Source organism: Lutjanus erythropterus, chromosome 10 (genome assembly GCF_056507025.1).
Source record: "Lutjanus erythropterus isolate fLutEry1 chromosome 10, fLutEry1.hap2, whole genome shotgun sequence".
NCBI classification, from domain to species: domain Eukaryota; kingdom Metazoa; phylum Chordata; class Actinopteri; order Lutjaniformes; family Lutjanidae; genus Lutjanus; species Lutjanus erythropterus.
In genome coordinates, this window is record NC_139326.1 from 27,754,575 (window position 1) to 27,771,969 (window position 17,395).

Sequence of the window (17,395 nt, forward strand, 5' to 3'; positions counted from 1 at the left end):
ATTTCTAAAACATTTTTAAACAAAAATTAAAAATCTTGCTTTGATGTATTTTGAGGCTATATTAATTTATGACCTAATGTACAGTATTATTCCAAAAGTAAAGACAACACATTATTATTGATAAGTGTGGAATGATCCTGTGTGTGCTCAGCCCACCCGAGGCAAAGTTAAGCTTGACAGTTAAAAAAATGGAAAATTGATTAATGCTCATCTTGTTGCTTCTTAAACAAATCTCTACAGATATTTTATATTTGATTATTACAATAAAACTCTCAAAAGAATGTATGGAAATCTCAAAATATCTGACAGTAACAACCAATCACTCTCTTACCTTCAGCAGTCTTGCATTAAGTGGCTAAAACATCAATGTCTGAGCCTTGGCTTAAATGTTAGAGGTGCATGTGATGTTGTGGTCCACTTCCTCAGACATAACCCTGATATGAAACTCAACACCCACTTAAAAAGTATAATAGTTCCACTTTTTTATGCTGAGTCTCTGATACAAACACAGACTGCATGTGACTTGTGTTAGGGAGCAAAGACGGGGTTGATAGAGGCTAAAAAAGTGAATGAGAAGCAGAGCAGAAAGGGATATGTGAGTAAGAGGTGGCACTGACAGCGTAAAACTTAAAAGCCCTGACTTTGCTGATTCAGTAATGTGGCAAAGAATACAATGAACTTGATTAAACCATACAAACTGAAAGTAGTGAGTGTGTAAATGCATGCAGGCACGCACAGTCAAGAGCCTGCATTCAATGGCACACGTGAGAAGTTACATCACCACTAAATGAACTAATGCAACCCTCCTCTCAGACCAGGGTCAGATCACAGAGAGCATGCAGGGTTGACTTGCCATTATGGCCTCCTTCTTCCCTCAAACCCTCCTCTCCCATTTATTAGCCCTTTTTCTTTGAAAAAGCACACATAAATTACAGTTATATTTTACAGTACAGTATCTGTATGTCTGAACAGTGGCTGAAAACATGGCTGCAGAAATCCCCATATATATCCTGAAATACCCATATCCTGAAGAGAGCCATTCACAAGACCAAAAATCATTACAGGGAGTTTGTGGAAGCACTTTTTCTCATTAGCAGCATATTCTTGGCAAAACTAATGGCATTTTAATGAGTTTGGCGATCCAAGAGGGTCTATTTTATTGCTTGTCCAGTAAGTTTCAATTTCCCATACCAATTAATAAAAAATACACATGACAGAGAGAAACATGGAGCTCATCATTTTCAGCGATGACTTTTCACATAATTAAAGTGCAATCTAGATTTTATTATTTTTTTCTTATCATAACACTATGGCTCAAGTCTATTAACAAGCTGTATCAGCACATGCTTCAGCGTATTAGGAGTAGTAATAATCACCAGATACTTCACAGAAACATTAGTCAGGCATGCATTATTGTAAAAATAGCCAAAATAAAAAAGACAGAAGCAGTGAGAAAGACAAACCTGGTGTGATTGTCTGGATTTAGTCAGAGCAGGTCTGTCTGTCTGTCTAACTGTAGTCCAGAAGGGTCTGACATTCCTCACCAGGCAGGGAGGGAAGAGGGTTTGAGAGGGGGGAGCACGGGCTATTCCTGTCTCCCCTCACCCACCCAATATTATATCTAGTATTACTCCTGCAGGACCTCAACCCTTTCTAAACTCTCATGCACTATTGACATACTGTAAAGCCAAAGGTATTTATCATGGAGGAGAATGGAACAGGGCCAGATACAGTAGAGCATTTATAAGTCTGATGCTGGTAATCAGATCCAACACCAGTGCTTGAAATTACGGATGTCCAGTTGTCCCGGGGACAATGAATGTAGCACCTGGGACATAAATAAATACAGTGTTGAGAACAATTCCAGGACAGTAGAGAAACTTATCATTATAAACAAAATTAGTCTGTAATGTGCCAAGAAATATATATAATTTTAAGTGTTGAGAGTTCAAATTCACAAAATGTGAGGTGGCACCAGCACAAAGTCTACAGCACAATGTTTAAAATAAAAGTTGTTGTTCACTATGAGATATGCACAAAGTATGTGTACATAGATGTTTTTCACTTTATATTAGGGTTGGCTATCAGTACTCCACCTTTATGGTATCACCAGAAATAACCAAGAACTAAGTAGCACTTAATTTTCTTTAGGCAAATGATACCTTTCTGTACCCAGATCTAGAAAAAATGACTTTGATTTTGTATGGTTTAATTAGCAGCAAGTCATCACAAGCATTCTTCAGGTTAACGCGGCATGTGGTTGGTCCACTACCACATTATTATTATCCATTCCATATCCATGATAATGTGGGGTCAATGGAAGAAGGAGTTTAACTGGCTCGAATATGACACATCTAATTATGTACTGTGGTGTGTGCCACCAGTTTCCTCAACTAGCCCAGAAATCTAGATTGTTTTTAATTAGAAATAATGTCATGTTATTGGTTGAAACTGGCTGGTTCAAGCCTACATAAGCACACATGACTGGATTTTGATATAAGAACAGCAATAAATAAATAATTTGTTTTTTTTTTTTGGTTTTTTTTTTAGATACATTGCTAAATAGGTGCATAACATGACCAAGATGTCATCTAAAAAGGTTCATCTCGACTTTAATTTAAAACTGGTTATGTTTCAGTAGGTTGAACAGAATCTGGCTCTAGTCCTCGACCTGCTTTTCAAAACCTGTGTCCTCCATGACTTCAGCTCACTGACTCTCGTTTAACATACCACACTGTGAAGTGATCTCATCTCTCATCACTCACTAACCAGCGTATTATAGATGACAAGAATTCCTGTCACACTGATCATACCAAAGCATGCGGGTCCCTCTCCTGTAGCCTGCTCTGTCCCAGATACTTACATTGATCATAGCATTGGAAGTAATGCGGAAGAGGGTGGCTCGCTCGTTGACTGCCTTGATCTTTTCTCCACCCTCCACTGGGACCTTCAGACCCTCAAGTTCACTCAGGGAACGCTGCAGGGCCGCCCCGTGCTTGGCAATCAGGTCATTACATGTGCTGAGGTCATCAAGCTTGCTGACAAGTATCTTAAGGGTGCCCTGAATCTCGCTGCGGTCCGACTGTGATGTTGGCTCCTCATCCCCCGAGTCATCTGGAAGGGAGAGGTCAGAGGTCACATATACACCATCAAGAGAAGGTTAAAAGGACAATTTCAACAGCTTTTCATTAAGTAGTTCTATGCAACATATGAAAATGCCAAGCTGCTGAATCGCAAAGTATGCACATTTTCCGTTTGATGCTACAGATATTTCCCATTTGATATGCTGACCTTCCAAGCAATCATAGCAAATACACTTCCAGTCCCTCCACTGCTCAGTGATCTCCACATAAATACAGGCTTAACTTGAAGGGTGCACCCAGTGACGATCTCTGCCAGGCAACAGATGATGAAGCATCTACTGCAATTCCACCACAACCAACAGATGCAACCAGCGGAGATTTGAATTTGAAGTTTTGAAAAGTTTTTTGTATAGTATAGTATAGTATAGTGCAAGATGTATGCACAGTTTTTAATAGTGTTTTTGTATAGTAACATCTCTTTAGATTGTCCTTATAATGCATAAAATATTGCAAAGGTATTGTACCTAATTGAGCATCCTGGGCTCACGAGTTCACCGCTGTATATATGTACTTAATAAGACAACAATAAATGTGATGGTAAGACCAAACTTCTCAATTTAAATATGGTTACTTATCTAGAACATTTTGAAATTTATTTAGAACTTAACAAACAACCAGCAGCTCCATGCAGCCCCTACTGGCCGGTCAATTCTATGTTTTAGATAAGAGTTGTTTGTTAAATAATGAAACTGTTAAAAAAAAAAGGACAAAAATATTTTGAAATGACAAAAAGACAGATGAATTAGTCACCATGATTACAAAGCATTTCACAGTGGTTTGTATAACTAATCAAATCAGTATTAATTGGACAGCCGCAAGTCTGATTTTAAAGATGGTTTCTCATAAATTTGCCCATTACACAGTGACACACTAAATATGACTGACTCTGACTGCAGAAGCTTATAAAAATCTAAATGTACGCTCTGTCAGAATGCAGAGAGCTTGTCCATACCCATGAGCCTTTGCAGTAGCAGCTGCCTTTTTCTATGATGACACTAAAGAGAGGTTACTCAAGCCTAAACAGAACATATGAGAACAGTGTTCCAGCGTCAGCCCTACTTTACACACATGTATGCACACCCTGTGAGCTCAAGTACACACAGACAGAAATATACCAAGGGTAAGACCAACATCCATAAACAGCCTGTCGAACCCCCCCTCCAAAAAAAAAGACCCTCGCTAAACTAAAATCTATGTGGATAATTAGTAATTAATAAGTTGCATGTTGGACTGTGTGAAATATTTGCCCACACAGATGAATATTTACATAACATTAAAGCATCTGTGTTTGTGTGTTTCTATTTTAATAAATGAAGCTAACAAAACAAGCCCATACGACAGGGATAAATTAGAAGTACCAGCTCCAGTGTTGGCGTCCTCACTCTTGACACATTCTGGCGTGCTAAAAAGGAGTAAAATCCCAACAATCCCACCAGAGGAGAGACACAAAACTACTGCTACTGCTCAAACTTCAAAAACAGAAGCGGGAGAGGGAGGAGAAGCAGGAGGACATGTAGAAAAATAAGGAAAATGAGGACATGGTGGTGGAGAACACAGCAATGTTAAAGGTTCAAATGCAGGGAAAAATTCTGTCCACCCTCTAATCCACCCTACTGACCCTCTAATGCTCAAATGTCTTGAAACTGCTGTTGTGCTGTCGTCCACACTCCACCATATAGAGTGTGCTTTGTCGCACTGAAAAGGTCTGTTATGTAGCTGATAGCAGAGACTGTCACAGTCTTGGTGAGAGGCAACACTTTCTCCTGAGAACGTGACAGCTGGCTGTGACCTCGCAGTGGAGGAGACTATCACCTCTGTCAAGTCTATTTACATCACGCAAGTATAACATGGATCTCCGCCTGGGGGATGCTGGTAGACCGGCAGTCTCAGAACTACATCATGTAACAGCGATGAACTGAGTTCAATTTTGACCTTTGTCCAGCTACAACCAGAAACAAGCTGCACAGAAATATAGTATATTCACACTAGTGCTCGAGCAATATGGGTTTTTCAATGGCCGATCACAATGATGATATTTAGAGAGCAGGTTGGCATTAAAGGTGCACATTACAACATGGTTACATTAGCCAGTGACATGTTGTTTTAGAATGATTATTAATGAAATAAAAAACTCTAAGATTTCACTTTACACATTGCAAGGGTGAGCGATGTTGTTAGCTACATCATCCACACTAACAAAACTACCTGCAGATGTCTGCAGACAGGGCATCAGGCAATCTTGAAATGCCAGATAATCCATCGAAAAATGAATCGGTCTGTAACTAATTCACTGGTATTGGATTACATGTAATGGGCTGTATACCATTGTTGCTACAGATAAAAAAAAGGAAATCAGATTACAGATGCATTTAATAAAAATGGGGATGATTAGTCGGGTTACAATTTCAAAATAAAGAACGATATACTATCATGCACAGTGCACACAGCTGCCAAATCATTATCATAGCCTCTAGAGAAAAAATGCTTCCCTGGGTGGAAGTTTCTTTAAATCAATAAATAAATTGCACACAGAAAAGGAAGGCACAGCTGGACAAGCTGATAAACCTCACAATAATCGTAAAACACTTAGAGCAGCAACCATTAAGCTATTATTAATTGACTATTGAATTAATCTGCATCTATTTTGATAATAAATTAATTATTCTAAGTCATTTCTTAATTTAAGAAAAGTCACAATTCTCTGATTTCAGCTTCTTAAATGTGAATATTGTCTGGTTTCTTTATCCTTCTCTGACAGTAAACTGAATATTTTTGAACTGTGGACAAAGCAAGGCATTTAAGGGTGTCATCTTGAGCTTTGATCAATATTTCATATTTTTCAATTAATTGAGAAAATACTGGTCAACATATTAGCCTGCTACGTTATTGGCCACACAGTCAGGATCAGTGCAATCTGTTAGATACAGCCTGGTAAAACGCTCAGTACAGGGAAAACCAGGGGAGGCTGGGCAAAGGGAAGAAAGAGAGATGAAGAAAAAAACTCTCACCATGTTTGCATTCCTGGGCATCCATTTTCACCCAGAGGTAACCAAAGTTCATCCAGGAAGAAGCAACACATACACACACAGGCCACTGAACTCTGGCCTCAGCAGTAATGTGTGAACATGTTGAATAGGCTTTCAGAGAGACACAACCGTCTGGCCATTAGAGACAAAAACAAGACAGTCCAGCCAGAGGTCAACGCAGCCGCCCTACAGCAACAATAAAACCTAAAGGGAACATGTATCAGAAAATGACACTAGCATCCACCCATTACCAGCCAGTAACACAGCAGGAATCAAATTACAGCGAATTCCACTAAAGTCACTGCAGAGACAGGCAGGTAAAACTGACGACATGAAGTCAGAAAATTGACTGTAGTGTGTGTCGACAGACGGGCAGATGGAGTGCAAACGAAAGCAAGAGACAATAAAAGAGACGCATAAGAAAAAGCAACTTCAGAGGGAGCTGGAGAGGATAATGAAATAAGCCTTAAATGGATAAAGTGTGACTTTGGCAGAGCAGCTTTAAACAGAGAGGATAGTTGGATAATTGGTGCAGTTTTGAACTTCCTCCCACAAGGCAACAATAAGCCAGTCCTGAATCACATTTGATCTGATACATTTATGTATGAGTTAAAAATGAGCCATCAAAATATCTCAGTGTTTTATGAGAAAAGAAAAGACAGATCATCATGTAAAATACTAAAAAGTACTATTTTGACATATATTTATCAAGAACTGCATTGCTGATTAGTCCATTAATAACTACTAAATTAATCACAAACTATTCTAATGATTGATTCATCATTTTGAGAGACAAAAATGTCCAAGTTCTCTTGTTTCAGCATCTCAAATGTGAATATTTTCTGGTTTCTTTAGTCTTCCTTAGCAGTGAACTCAATATCTTTAGGCTGTGGACAAAACAAGACATTTGAGGAGGCTAACTTGGGCTTTGAGAAACATTGATAAACTTTTTTCACAATTTTTTTAAATTTTATGGGCCAAACAACTGATTGATTAATCGAGAAAATGATAGACAGATTAATCCATAATAAAAATAATTGTTATTTGTCATATTGCAAGTGAACAAAACTATAGACACAAGGACACAGAATTTTTCTTTACAGGTTGTAAACTTCTTGCAAAACAGACCTATCTATACACAACAGGCTATTGTTAAAAAAGGGAAAGTTACAACACATTATGAGACGGTAGTGGTTAAAGTTAGAGTGGGGATTTCAAGGGCTGAGGTTGGGTTTCCTTTTCTGAGAGTGTATAAAGTACAAAGACTTTGGTTTAAGGCAGGGCATAATACATCTCTAGCTTGGGAACCAGACAAATCTGCCGAGCTCATGTTTTCATTTGTTCTAGCAGATGTGTTTGCTCCCCTTCCATTCAGATAGAATAACAGCAGCTTTGGAGCCGGTCAGGTAAATCACAACCATTTATTTAATATGGGACGGGTTCTATACGATGATTGACAGAGGTGCTTAACTGACCAGATTTAAATGTCACATGTTTGCTGGGCTGATTGGTTGTAGGTCTATGCAACTGTGTTAATTCAGCAGGTCTGTCCATTGCAATGCCTCAGGTTCCTGAAACGCAGATCAAACTGTCAAACTAGGCAACGCTGATCAAATAAGAATCAAGCTTCTCTTACTGCATGACCTATTTCTTGCATAAAATGTTTTTGGAGACATATTTTACTTTAGCATTTAGTCACTATGCAAGAAAGATCGCAGTGAGGTGGCCAATATTTTGTGCCCTGCTCGGAAACGGACCAAGCACCACAATGTCTCAAGTTTTATTGCTCTGATTAGTTGTGTGCCGAAAGGCATCCAGAGACATTTTGGCAGCCAGGTATTAATAACACCCCTTGGAAATCAAAAAATGAACTACCAGCTTCCAAACTAACTCACTTTTGCGAATTAGTCTGATATCAGGGTACATCCTGCCCCCTTAAGTCTCTTCAAAATCTTGTAAGTTGTGTCTCAGTCAGGAGCAGAAGAATGAACAATTGGACCCTGGAAACTGATCCATAAGTAAATATGATAAAACAAAAACATGAGACTATTTTCTGTTCTGATAGAAAAACAAGGTTACTGGGTGGCAAAGTCACCACTGACTGAGCTGCATGCACCTTCAGTAAACTGAACCCCAGTGCTCGGCATCACGTCCACATGTGAGAGTGTGAAATTACAGAGTAGGGACCAGATAATATATTAGGATAATATGCAGTATACTGTTGGAGGGACACTGCTGATCAGAGATTTCAGAGGTGCTGTGAGGAAAAACACAAGAAGTCCATGGGGCGCTATGGCAGATTTAACACTAAACACATTTTTAATACCAATGGATGATGTTTTCTTCCAATTTTAAAGGACCAGCGTGTGGGACTTAGTGCCATCTAGCGGTGAAGATGCAGATTCCAACCACCTGAATAGTACTTGTCTCACCTTCCCCTTACAAGCGTACAGGACACCCCTCTCACGTCTGTCAGGTTAGTAATGACAAGTTATAGAAAGCTATTGTTGCACTGCACCTAGTGGCACCTCTCAAGTGTTTCAGGAATTACATTCTGTTATCAAAGATATTGCCATATTTTTTTAGTGGTTGAGGAGAAAAAGAGTCATTTTGGGTGCAATCACAAGTCCTGTGACAAGTTAAAGTGTTTTCCTGTGCAACCTTCAATCATATGCTGGTTATGTAAAGTGGTCGTCAATGGCTGTGAAACTTCCGAAAAATGCAAAAGGCTGTGTCTAGAGCCAGTGTTTGTTCTGTCCATTCTGAACTACTTTAAAAAACATGGCGGCTTCAATGGAAGAGGATTCATGCCCTCTGTAGATATAAATGCCTCACTGTAAGGTAACAAAAACACAACTCTTTTTTCAGGTGATTATACACTAATGAAGACATACTTATGCATATTATATCCAATTTCTGCCATATTTTGCCAACAGATCCACCTAAATCTTAAACACTAGACCTTTAAGTGATGTGCACAGTTAGGATTTTTAAAAGTAAACAAAAATAAACGGCTGACTGAAAAAATTTGCAGCACTGCAGTGACTCGCTCTTATTATTCACCCTCATTCTGCCAATGAGTTCAGCAGCTCTAAGCGACGACACTTAAAAATAAACTGTCACATGTACCAAGGCATATTTGTTTAGCAGACACTCTGCTTACAGCTCGTCGGCTGCAAAACTCATTCTCTTCTCAAAACCTCACTGAAACAGGCTCTGAGCTGTAATAAGACACATTTTGGCCATTGGCTTTCTTGTATAGACCCCCAAAGAAGCCTCTACAAGTATGTCAGAAATGCCCTTTCTTCCATATCCTTCTAGTTCTCTGAGCCAGATCCATATTGCATCGTTAGAATATCAAGTATGACCGGACAGGTTTGAATACAGGAGATGAAAGCCCTTTAAGATGCCTAAACATATTCTCTCACCTGTATATCACTCAGACCTGGATAAAAAGTGGAGACAGGGATTTGCTCTAAACCTGTGTCAATAAAGAGCCAATCTGTGCTGTCTGTGCATCAGAGTCACTGCTCAGCTTGCCCCTTCACATTTCCAGCCCTTTCCCTCCCAACAGCAGATGTGGATGGATGGCTCTCTGTAGCGAAATCGACACCACGAGGCAAAGCCAGGAGCCCATTACCACGCCAGTCATGCCTCAAGGGCGAACTGCCTCCCCCTCCCCCATCGCCTACCACCTTGGAGAACACCCTGCGTCGACACAAGTGTGTTTCCAGTTCCCACCATATGTCCTCCTCAAGAGTATGATGATATAATTTAAGCAAATATCTGTATGAGGAGAGCTAGGACACAAGTGTACAGGTCACACCTCATCAAATTACCACACACACATCCATCCTCCTCCTCAGCATGTGCAGAGCTTCTTTGTCCTTCACTCCTTCCTTATTGTCCATCTCGGTGTTCAGCACAAAAGAGTGAAGGAGGGAGAGAAAAAGCAGGAGAAGAGGATGTGGGAGAATGTAATTGGGAGAGCAGTGGTCTCCTCCGTGCTGTCCCACTGTCAGGCTTCGTCTCTCTGCTCGTCCCTGAGGACAGGCTGTCAGATCAGTGAAGCCAGGCCTCCGGCTGACAAGACGTCACCCCGTGGCATCAAGACGCGCACGTCGAGCAGCCGAGCACACAGGAGAAATGTTCTGCCTCTCTGATTAAAGACGGTATTTAAACATTCAGAAAGCCTAATCAGACGGGAGACCAGTGTCAAAAAATTAGCAATGAGCTAACTTTTATTTCTAATGGTTGTTACAGTTCATTTTTACAGGTCAGAGTCACCATGGTAGTGTGGACTGTAGAGTAGATTAATGTGCCTTCAGCATAGCCGTGAGGCAGTTATGTCTAAACTGTATGTGGGTGTAGTCAAACTTTGTTCTGGGTTCCAACATAATATCTTTAAACTGCTAGAGGAATCCATATTATCCTTTATGAAGGGCTGGGGTGATACACTTGTCTCCCAATTTGATACTATTACGATACTTGGGTGCTGATTCGATAAGTGTTGTGATTCTTAAGAATTGCAAATCAATATCACATTTATTGCTTTGATTTTTTAACACAAGGTCATGTGAAAAAGTTGAGTCATACACTTTGAGAGACTGTATACGTTTAATATTGTTAGTTTATTGCAGGGCTTTTGCAACTAATAAACATGTAACTGAGGGTATAAAACTTTGTTATCCTTTAACTTTAACTAAATATTCACCTATTCAGACACAGGTTGAGCAAGTGCCTGAAGAAAACATATTTAATATTTATTACAGATTTATGACTAGAAAAATTTGACACAGTGCTGAGCATCTCAAATTAATCCTCACAGCTTTCAGGTGATGTATACCACTTCTATGTGGTATACACCGCTGACCTGTTGTCTCCTCCTAAACATCTCCTGTCCCCATCCTAAAAATGGGTCTATGGTAGACAGAGGAAGAGTGGAAGGGGTTATGCATAAAGACAACTCTATTTTTATCACACAGAGAGTTTGTACTTGTGGTTGAAAAACACTTCTTTGAGCACAGTGAACAAAGAGAGAGGGAGATGACTGTTTTGTGACTGACTGTTTTGATGGAGTGTGCAAGAGAAGGAAGAGAATAATATGAAAAGTGTATCAGAAACAGAAGAGAGAACAAGTTAGATGAAGAGCGAGGATGCATCCCCAGGGAGGGGAGTGTAATCCTGGCCAGTAATTGCTAACTGGCTCCATACCTCCCCTGAGATACATCACGGGGAGACAAACAGAGGAGACAGCAGGTTAAACCCAGTAACACAGCTCTCAGCTCCCCACAAGCAAATGAGAAACTGTGCAGTGCAACTCATCACTGTCCCCAAAGCTCTGCAGTACAGCCCTGGCCCTGTATCCAATCGAACTGTCTCAAAGAGCAGCAAACAACAAGGAAAAGATTAACAGCAAACTGCAGCAACTAAGCTCTGAGTTTGAATTCAGTAATATTTTATAATATGCTGGGATAGACAAAAATAAAAATGATCAGTCTAAACTGCTAAACTGAAGATTTATGTGCTGGTATGCAGAGTAAACTTGATGAATTACCAGCTGGTGCATTAAACCTGTGAGAGGAAAATGGCTTTTGCTTACTGCATTACTCCTACAGTCTGAAGGTTGAGGACATTAATTGTCCTACAACCCCAGAATACTAACTGAGCTCATCTGCACAAGTCTGGTCACTGTGACAGGATTTCCAGGATTTTACTGCAGTCATAAAAAAAAAGTTTGCTGCTCAAGAGAGACAATGAATCATAAGTGAAATGTGAAGCCTGTGTTTACAGTCTGCAGTGAGCTCTTCATTGTCTGAAGTACACTATATTACTGAAAGGCAAAAAGCTTAATTAAAGCCAACATAAAACAAGACTGTAATGTGTAATGTATATGTGCGAGCAAACATTAACTGAATGCATGCTCATACGTTCTTCATTTACATGCAGCTGCTCAGGCTCCTTGTGAGAGGAGGAGGGTCTGTGACAGCTGGTTCATATAAAACAGGGCTGGTATATAAAAAAATTAATATAAAAATATTCATGATTTTGACAGCCTGGTCTCATTAACGGAGGTACAGTATATCAGGTGCCATCCTGCAACACAGTGCACATTTTCCAGTCATAAATATCACTTAAAGTTATAATCAGATCATTTCGATACAGTCACTATTCATTCTCTAATGACCTCTCTACATTGTAGTTTTCAACGTTAGTGGCAGGGTCTCCCATTCATGTGCTGGATTCAGACTGCCTTCAAATTCATGTGGGATTCACAGCAATCCAGCGTTAAGGCCACCCACACCAAGAACTATAACTGTAACTACAGCAATAACTATACATATAAAAATGTGAGCATCCACACTGATGAATAATACACACACTCCAGCTGTGATGGCAGCTTTAGACAATAAATATAGATATTGATGAGTTGGTGTAAAGAACTAAGAGGATTAAAAGGCAAACCAGCTGGATACGGGTTCACAAAATTCTTCAAAGATGAGAGGAGTTAGGAGAATCCAGCACTCTGTTACGAGAGTCATCATCTTTTTAAGACAAATTTTATTCATAGTTTTGTATGACTCAACATCACTTTGAGGGTATCCTGGGGACCATCAAAGAGGACATCAGTAAGGACCAAACAAGCTTCAGAGACCCCATAAGCGCGAAAGACCATTTGGAAGTATGTCTCAGGCAAAATGACACACTTTTATTTGTAATTTGCAGCCTATTGTTACATTATATAAGACTTTAATAAGTAACACAATATTTTCTGGATTTTTATTGTCAGTGTTACATTCATTCATTCATTCATTCATCAAATCACTCTGAAAGTGATCCCAACAATATTGTTGTTGCGGTCAGTGTCATTAAAATCATGGTATGGACTCGCGTGTGTGAACTCCCAAGTTTTAAAATTATATTTATTTTTAGTTACTGCTATAGTTACCATCCTTGATGTGGATGGACCGTCACTCTGTCAGTTTAACATCCACGTATCCGGGATCTATAATATCAAAGTTGCACTACCTGTAACCATGGTAATCACAGGTGTCACCAAATCAACCAGAACTAAAGCCGTAAGGATTACAAATTTAATGACTTAAGTTCATGCACTGATTCCCAGTTTAATACCAGCTTCAGATGGCAGGCTCCTTCTCAGATATTCATGTAAGCACTAGTGGTTGGTAATGAAATTAACCATGAGGTGATACAGAGATATTATCAAACTGTTTATACTGAGGTAGCTTTACCAGTAATATTTCTGGCTGTTTTGTATTATGTCTTCATGGGTAATGGTGTGCAACAATGAGCAGGATTGCTTCAGAGTTATACTTTGTATTTTGGATTGTTGCACTAATGTGACAAAATGCTTTGATTCATCAAATATTTATATCACTAGCTTTGACAATACAAATATTCCTGTATGCATAATAAACAGAACTCCTGTTCGGTTGTGGGAACATCTTAGGTGAAAAAAACCAAAATAAACGCTTATTTGACTAAGTGAACTTGAACAAGCCACAGGTGAAATCCGTTGTTCACTCTTAATATAGTCACGCTAAAATCAACTAAGTGTAACGTGGTTTACTTTGATATTATTCTTGTATGCATATGTTATCCACAGACTCATTCCTCAATTAACTTCTGGAAAATTTCATTAGTATCTTTTCCATATCACCCAAACCTAATAAGCTCTGCAATGACAATTACAACTTAACAAAATCTGGCAAGCTACAATCTTTTTGATCTCCTATTTAAAAGTTCACACTCCTGATAAAAAGTCGCTGTTGAGTTACTGTTACTGTCTCTTACTGAGCACCCTGATAATGTAGAAAGATTTAGCAAGATCGTGATCCATGAGACAGTAACCCCGTCTCATAGCAAGACCATGATCCATCATGCTAATTGTCCGGGTGCCAGGGCTGCAAGATAATGAGCCATGAAGGTAGCAGTCAAACCAGAAAAGAGGTGACTGCCTCGACAGAAGAGGTGTCTCTGAAGTACACATTAGTTATGTGCATTAATATTTGAAATTTTTTAAATTTTGACCTCTGCGCTCTTACCCTCTTTAAAAATGCATACAGTATTCTTAGTGAATGTGTGTTTGTAACTAGGGAGGCATAAGTGTGAAATGTAAACTGTCTGTGGACACTGGCAGTTTTCATGTTCTTGGACACACAGACATACTGCACTGAGAAGTGATTATCACAGTGATGTAGAATCTCACATGGTACTTTTACACAACCACAAACCACTCAAAATAATTCTCCTAATCACAGCAGCCTGAGCACGCCAAGAGGTTTCCACTGCATGAGAGAACACTTTGTTTTCTGACTGCAGATTTCACTTATCAATGACTCAACCTTCAATTTCATAAATATGTTTTGTGCACAGGGACTAATGTTGACTAATGAATAGAGTGATGTGAATGGCCAGGCCAGACCCAGAGAATACGGTACTCACTTAGGCAGACATTATCTGTGCTTTATTTGTGCTCTGGCCAATTAAGATACAAAACGTTCAAAACAAAAACGAAGCTTGTCAGATAGCCACCGGGTATGTTAGCAAGAATTCATCCTAATGCTAGAAGAGAGCACTCAGTAGAGGCAAGAGATGGTGAAGCACCTACTGCAGTGCCACCACCACTGCCAAATGCAACCAAAGGAGATGTACAAATTTCCACTATCATATCTCATGTTTTTAATAGTATTTTAATGCTGGTTAATTCAGGATACATTCCTCTTTGAACATAAAAGCAATCTTATTTTTCGTTTTTCTTACAAGAACAACGTAACAGCTTATAAGATGGATATGATGGTTTTTGTATACATCAATGGATCGGGTTAGAAATCAAGAAGACAAAATTCTGCCAACATTAACGAGACTCCCACATACCTTGTCTCAAGCTGAAACAAGATTTCAAACTGAAGCAGTTGATATCACAGTGAAGGTGACATTTGACCTTTTGGATCTAAAAATGTTTTATCTTATTAGATATTTTCATGTAATTTTGTCGTACTCAGTTCATGAATTCTTGAGTTAAGCCCAAAATTGTATGACCTTGACCTTTGACCTTTGACCAGCAAAATATAATCAGTTCATCCTTGAATCCAAGACCTTCAGCATACTTCATGCATGTACGTTAAATAGAATAAAGCTGATCGGTCCAGTAGCATGTGACATTAGCTCCGGACAAGATGCAGGTCCATTGACCACACACACACATGCACACACAGAAGTGAAAATTAAGTAACAACTGTGTTTTCTCTCTGGTAGCTTTCCTTCGCTGCTCTCCTCCTCTATTTTTCACAAATCCCAGTTCCTGCCTAAAACTGGAGCACTGCCTTGCCTCCATGACAGTGACAATGACATGGCTGTCAGCTAGATATGATTGTTTGGCATCTGTTTGCCTTCCAGAGTTCCCTGTCATGGGGAGTGGAGACATTGTAAGCCATCTTATTATTCAGGCTGTTTTATTTGTTAGTTTTTTCAGTAGTGGCCCAATTGGAACAGTGAGTTCTCCAATTTACTGAGCTGAAGTGTATTTTACTGGCCCTGAGCCACTGTTTAACTATTTTTACTGAACTCCGCCTAAGTCATTAATATTAAACTATGTTCTACCAATGTTGTGATTGGTACCAACAAAGGTTGATTTAGTTGCTTGGCAAGGACAACAAGCTCTGACTTAGACTCACATAGTTCATCTCTATGTTTGTTTAGAGTTCATCTTTCTTAGTTAATTATTTGTTGGTTGTATTAACTGCTATGATGACTAGTTCTTCATGGAAACAATGACGAAGTCGATCTAGAAAAAAGCTAAAAATCTTTTATTACACAGGAATCATACAGCTTTTTAACATTCAAGCACTTTCAGGGTACCTAAACCAAAACATTCCAGATTCTCCAAATGTTCATCATCACATCTAAATTGTTACAATAAATTTGGTGAAAAATAAAGTTTACTTTATAGCCATGGCAATCAATATTGTCACATGTTTTGATCATTAATTTTCAATGCTTGCTAATTTCACCAGGAGACAAACAAACATGACAAAGGGATTGTTTCTTTTCAAATATTGAAAGATTTTTGGCTTACATGGGTGATTGTGAAGATGAAACAGCAAATTATGTTGAAAATCAAGCATTTTTCAATAAGTATACTGGAATCAAGCATATTTCTAACTCTACAAGCACACCAAAATCAAAGCACATATTTATTACAACTAGTCTCGCATAGCCAGATCTTTCTCCAGTGCTCTGTCAGCATCTTGGGCGGCACTAAGTTCAGGATGTAGCAACGATGTCCTGGCAAAATGACTTTTTTCATTTGCATGTGAGGAGCCATTTTCAGCATATCGTTTACTAGGTCAGAGGTTGTTGTTTGTCTCACATAGCAATGAGGACTTTGAGGAGAATGCTGACTGAAACAGACAGCCAATGTCAGGCTTATTTCACTGACATACAGGAAATTCTTATGAAGGCTTTTGATCTATGATCATATGATCTATTATTTTTTGGAAAGACCCAGTCCAATAAAGCCAGTTCTGATTCTGACATTATAATAAGAGAACAGATTGTACTATATTGTCCTTGGAAGACTTCAGACTATTAGATCAATGTTCAGGGCTGTGATGTGTTGGTTCTGACTCATGATTGTAACTCAATCACCTCCAGACATTCATATTGAGGAGGACAGCGTGCAGAAGCCTACTGAGAAAAGTCTTAAAACAACACGGCCTGTATCACCTGAGCCAAACTCATTTCAGTGAACAAACAGACAAAGTGAACAGACACAGAGAGCCTAGGGCTTAAGAGCACAGCTGTTCAACTCAACTCTGTTCAAGTATGCCATAGGCAAGAAAACCATAGATGAAGTGATAGAGGTGGAAAGAGTCAGAAAGAATCAGATGAGACAGTGAGGGGGAACAGGTGAAAGCTAACACATTTCTTCATTGTTCCTCCAAAGATAAGACCATAATGATACATGTAAGTACACTGTATATGATGCTATTAACCTGCCATGAGCAGTAATAGAATATTGATTTGTTCGGTGCAAATTCACTGCTTGGACGGCATGTTATGCAGGCTTGTATTGTTTGTGAGTGGACAGTGCAAAAATCCCATTAATCTGTTGTCATTAGTTTCTGTTCTCACTGTAGTATGAGGCCCAAACATTGGGGGAAAAATGAGAGAAGGAGGATTTCTTTTTTGCATTTTGAGAAT

The 17,395-nt window shown here is 39.2% G+C and overlaps 1 protein-coding gene across 1 annotated transcript in view; it reads right to left on the reverse strand.

The window, feature by feature from the left end:
* osbp2b (oxysterol binding protein 2b) overlaps nt 1-17,395 on the reverse strand; it is a 74,266-nt gene that overhangs the window by 20,978 nt on the left and 35,893 nt on the right. The window contains exon 3 of the mRNA XM_084728889.1: nt 2,864-3,114. Coding sequence (XP_084585015.1) covers nt 2,864-3,114 — 251 coding nt within the window. The remainder of the gene's footprint in view (nt 1-2,863; nt 3,115-17,395) is intronic.